General features: G+C 33.7%; 1 protein-coding gene across 1 annotated transcript in view; it reads right to left on the bottom strand.

The window, feature by feature from the left end:
* Positions 1-409: 409 nt before the first annotated feature.
* The window catches only part of LOC110035987, a gene marked incomplete at both ends in the record, with an annotated part of 34,647 nt that continues 30,310 nt past the window's right edge, over positions 410-4,746 (bottom strand). Inside the window, 2 exons of the mRNA XM_020740327.1 lie at positions 410-568; positions 1,477-1,659. Of these exons, the coding sequence (XP_020595986.1) occupies positions 410-568; positions 1,477-1,659 (342 nt within the window). The remainder of the gene's footprint in view (positions 569-1,476; positions 1,660-4,746) is intronic.

The following is a 4,746-nucleotide window of genomic DNA, read 5'->3' as shown; positions in this document are numbered from 1 at the left end:
ATCAAACAGTTCATGGTTGCATTACACAATTTTTTTTGTCTTTGGGTCATACCATTGAAATATTAAGGACAAAAGAGACGACCACTTGTTAGGCGCTTTCATCACAACAAAAATAATCTTTGAAATTTTCCTATTAAACATTAGAACCAAAAAAATTCTCCAATTATTTGGCATTCATTCATTAGATTCCTTGGATGGTTAGTGTAATAAAATCCAACATAATCAAGAAGGTTAACTGGTGACCTCTTCTAATTAGAAATTTCTTAGATCTTTTTTTTATTTGAAAAGATTTTGGAAACAAGTTTACTTTTGTCAAAGTATAGTTTTGAATTTGTTAGTCGTAAATTTTTTAGTTGGTTTCTTACATCTATCAGTCTCGCCATTATTTCGAACCGAGCAAAGTACTTACCATTAGAATCTCTCTAGCTTTATCCTGTCCATATCCATTAGCAAGCTGAAAATCTCCATGCAAATTGTTCGCATATATCACCATTTCAAATGTTGCAGCATTATCATCCCACCCCGGTTTACCATGATAGTCCGTCGTGAGCTCATTATCTTCTGAAGCCTAGGTCAGCATGATACTAGAGTTAAACAAACAACAATAAGAAAATCGAGTTTTCTTATGGAAATCAAATAAAAAAGTACAACTACATAAAAAAAATATGAAATTGTAACAACTGACAATACAAACACAAGTTAGGGGGTAGATTCAGAAGTGATGGCGGTAGGCGATAGTTTGAAGGTAGCGCGGGGTTGGAAAAGGCAGTGAACAAGCTGAAAGCAGCAAGGCGATTGTTTCCCCGGTGCCGGACAACAAGCAAACAGCAAGGAGCAATGTAGGAGGGCTGTCCAGGGTGATGGCAGCAAGGATGGAGGGCTGACATGGTGGCAGCAGCAAAGAGGAAGGGCTGGACAGCAACGACAGTGATGGTGGATGGCTGGAACAACAATGGCAGCAAAGAGGTAGGGCTGGACGGAGGAAACGTGCAGGAAAAACAGCCAACGAATGCGTTTCTGGGCGGCTGCAGCCAGGAGGGAGGTGTGACAGAGAAGCGGGAGGCATGTGAAAGCGTATAGGGAAGAGATACACACCATATGAGACCAAGATATAGCCGATGCACCACCCAGATCCCTAGGAAAGAAGAAACACCGCCAGCTGTCCCGATACAAAACATAAAAACTAAACTTGAAACATCAGGAATACAAATATATAATAATAGGATGGTGAGGTGTGGCCGAAGAGGACCGGCCGACTCCACAACAAGAAAAGTTTTTACAGGTTCAGTCCAGGCACAAAAACTAAGGCCTGCATGGTCACGGGAGTCCCAATCTCGGAAAGTAGTGATAGACAACACCGCACTCATGCTTCCCACCCCATAGCAGGACACGCCCGCACATAGCATTTCGTACTTAACGAGAGCTATCAAAAGCCAACTAGATATGGAGTTATACACCGATGGAGCAATGCCATACCTGCAAATAATTGCCACTCAGGAGCTTAATGTGGACCTTTGTGTCATTTCTTTCAACTATAAATGTTTCTGAAACAGTGGGTATGTCTGCTGTTGCTAATATTGCATTTCCTTTGCTGAGCGACGTTAAAAATTGGCCACCATAGCATCGAAAATGAAACATTTTTTCAGATACTCTCCATATCTAGTATAAGACAATTTATTAAAATTAGTTTTTCATTTATAAGCAGCGATCATAATATATTTGAAAGCCGAGACAAGTTTATCCATGTAAAAAAAAAATTGTTTAATAGTCTGGATGAGGGATAGATAGATGAATGGATGACTATATGTATGCATGCATGCATGCATGCATGTATTTCCTTCCTACTAAATTATATTTGAAGTTTTAGCAGTAGAGATTCTAAGTGAAAGACATGCCAGACAGCATTGATCTATGATATTATTTACCAGACGACAGACTAAATTTCATAAAATTTACACTCTGGAAAAAAAGAATGTACGAATACAAATACAAAAAAGACAATTTATAAAGTATTTCCTGAAAATTAAAACAATTAAATTGAATCAAATAATATGGCTGAACATCCACAAAAAAAAAGTTAGATTTGAGTAACTTGTGCTTCTAAAAATAGTTATTCATTTGTCAACACTCAACATTTCAACAAAATAACAAAATAAATCGAAAAAATGATTTGAAATTAACTAAATACGACTCATTAACTGTTTCAATTGTAGAAATAAAAGTGAAAAAATTTAACATTCATTGATTGTGTTTGGGATCACTATGATAATCACACACACACACACACACACACACACACACACACACACACACACACACACACACACACACACACACACACACACACACACACACACACACACACACACACACACACACACACACACACACACACACACACACACACAGAGAGAGAGAGAGAGAGAGAGAGAGAGAGAGAGAGAGAGAGAGAGAGATGTGTGTGTGTGTGTGTGTAACACGTGCAATTGTTTTAACACTGTCATTGTCGGTCTCAAGCCCGGATGTGAAAAGTGGAGGATTGCGTTAGGTAGTCGACAGTCAGCGTAAAACTTGTCTAAAAAATCATGACAAGAGTTCTTTTGATCTTTGTGTTAGTGCTAGGGCGTCCCTTGGAAGCGACGCACTGTATAGTCTGAATACAGTGAAAAGTGTGCAAGTGCTGCTACACCGGCGTCCGAGTGTATTGTCAAATAAGCAAGGATTCCTACATTACGGATGAATGCAGGTAAAGAAGTTAGTCCATAAAAATAAAACTAATGAAATTAATATTAGGATAAGAATTTAGAATATAGGTACTCTTAATGATAAAATAATGGAATTAGTTGATATTAGATTCACAGAAAGATTAATATCTTATGTCTTCAAGAAACTAAATGGGTTGGTGAAAAGGCTAAGAAGATTGATGACTTAGGTTTTAAACTTTGGTATTCTCGTAATGAGTCGCACTAGAAATGGTGTAGGTGTAATTATAGATACGAGTTTGAAAGATAATGTTGTAAATTAATAGAGTTGGTGATAAAATTATAGCCCTTGAGATTATCATTGATACTATGATTTTTAATATTATAAGTGTTTATGCTCCTTAAGTAGGTTCAGATATAGAATCTAAAGATAAATTTTGGAAAAACTTAGAAGACTTAATACAAATGATTCCTTTTGAAGAAAGAATTTTTATTGGAGAAGATTTAAATGGACATGTCAGTAGACTGGTAGAAGATTTTAGAAATATTCATGGTGGCTACGGTTTTGGAGTGACTAATGAAGAAGGTGGAGTTATTTTAGATTTCACTTTGGCATCTGATTTTGTTATTAGTAATACTTTATTCAAAGAAAAGAGAAGAGCATCTTATTACTTATAATAATAGATCTAATAAAACACAAATTGATTATTTTCTTATGAGAAGAAAAGATCGTCGAGATTGTAAATATTGTAAGATCATTCCAAGTAAGGATTTAAGTACCCAATATTGTTTATTAGTTCTTGATTTTAAGATGAAGAGTTTTAAAATAAAAAATACTAAAACTCATCATCGTAGAATTAGATAGAGAAAACTAAAAGACAAATAAAATTACTTTTATGAATAAAATTCAAAATTTCAAAATTTGGGATGTTCATGATGAAGCAAATTTTATGTGGGATAAAGTAACAAACACTATTAAACAAGTAGCAAAAGATGTACTTAGATAATCAAAAGAAAAAGTTTCTTTAAATAAAAATAGTTGGTCGTGAAATAATAATGTGCAAGAAAAGAAAAAATATAAGAAGTTATATTATAAAAATTCCTTTAAATGCAAAAGCTTAGAGAATTGGGAAAAATATCAAACGACCCATAAAAAGTTTAAAAATTCTGTTTTTAAGAAGGGTGAAAAATATATGTATAAACTAGTCAAACAAAGAGAAAAGAAAAGTAAACATTTAACTCAAGTAAAGTTTATTAAAGATGAAAATCAAAAAGTGTTTTTCTTAGAAAAAAGATATTCAACATTGATGGGTGAGTTATTTTGATAAACTATTTAATGAAGTTTTTGAAAACACGATCAACCTTAGTGATCTTAATATCTTTAATAATAATAAATTATTGTATTTTTATTCTCGCATTAATTAAAAAGAAGTTGACGAAGATTAAAAGAAAACCAATGGTGGAAAATCAGTAGAACATGATGATATCCCAATTATAATGTGTAAATATTTAAGAGATTTAGAAGTTTCTTGGTTGCTTACTAAACTCTTTAATATTATTTCAAAAACTAAAAAGATGTCTGAGGAGTGGAGGAAGAGTATTTTGGTCCCCATTTTTAAGAATAAAAATGATGCACAAGTATGTGCAAATTATAGAGGAATTAAGTTGATGTGTCATACTTTAAAATTATGAGAGAGGGTAATTGAAAATAGGTTAATTTCCTACTCAACCTATCTGCAACCACATTCACCTTTTATTAGTAATATTGAATATTTAAATCATTGTCTTTATTAAATTTATTGAGAAGTTTGATGGAGAAGTTCAAAGATAAAAAGGAGAATCTACATTTGATTTTTATTGATTTAGAACAAGCTTACGATAAGGTTCCGAGAGATATCCTTTGCAGAGTTCACGAGAGGAAAGGTGTTGATATGACTTATATTCAAGTCATTAAAGATATGTATAATAGAATTGTTACTTGTGTTCGAACTAAAGGAGGATTGACCAAATATTTTCCTATTTCTGTTGGATTACATCAGGGATC

Source organism: Phalaenopsis equestris, unplaced genomic scaffold, assembly GCF_001263595.1.
Source record: "Phalaenopsis equestris unplaced genomic scaffold, ASM126359v1 Scaffold201196, whole genome shotgun sequence".
NCBI lineage: Eukaryota > Viridiplantae > Streptophyta > Magnoliopsida > Asparagales > Orchidaceae > Phalaenopsis > Phalaenopsis equestris.
This window is presented reverse-complemented; position numbering and strand designations above follow the sequence as displayed.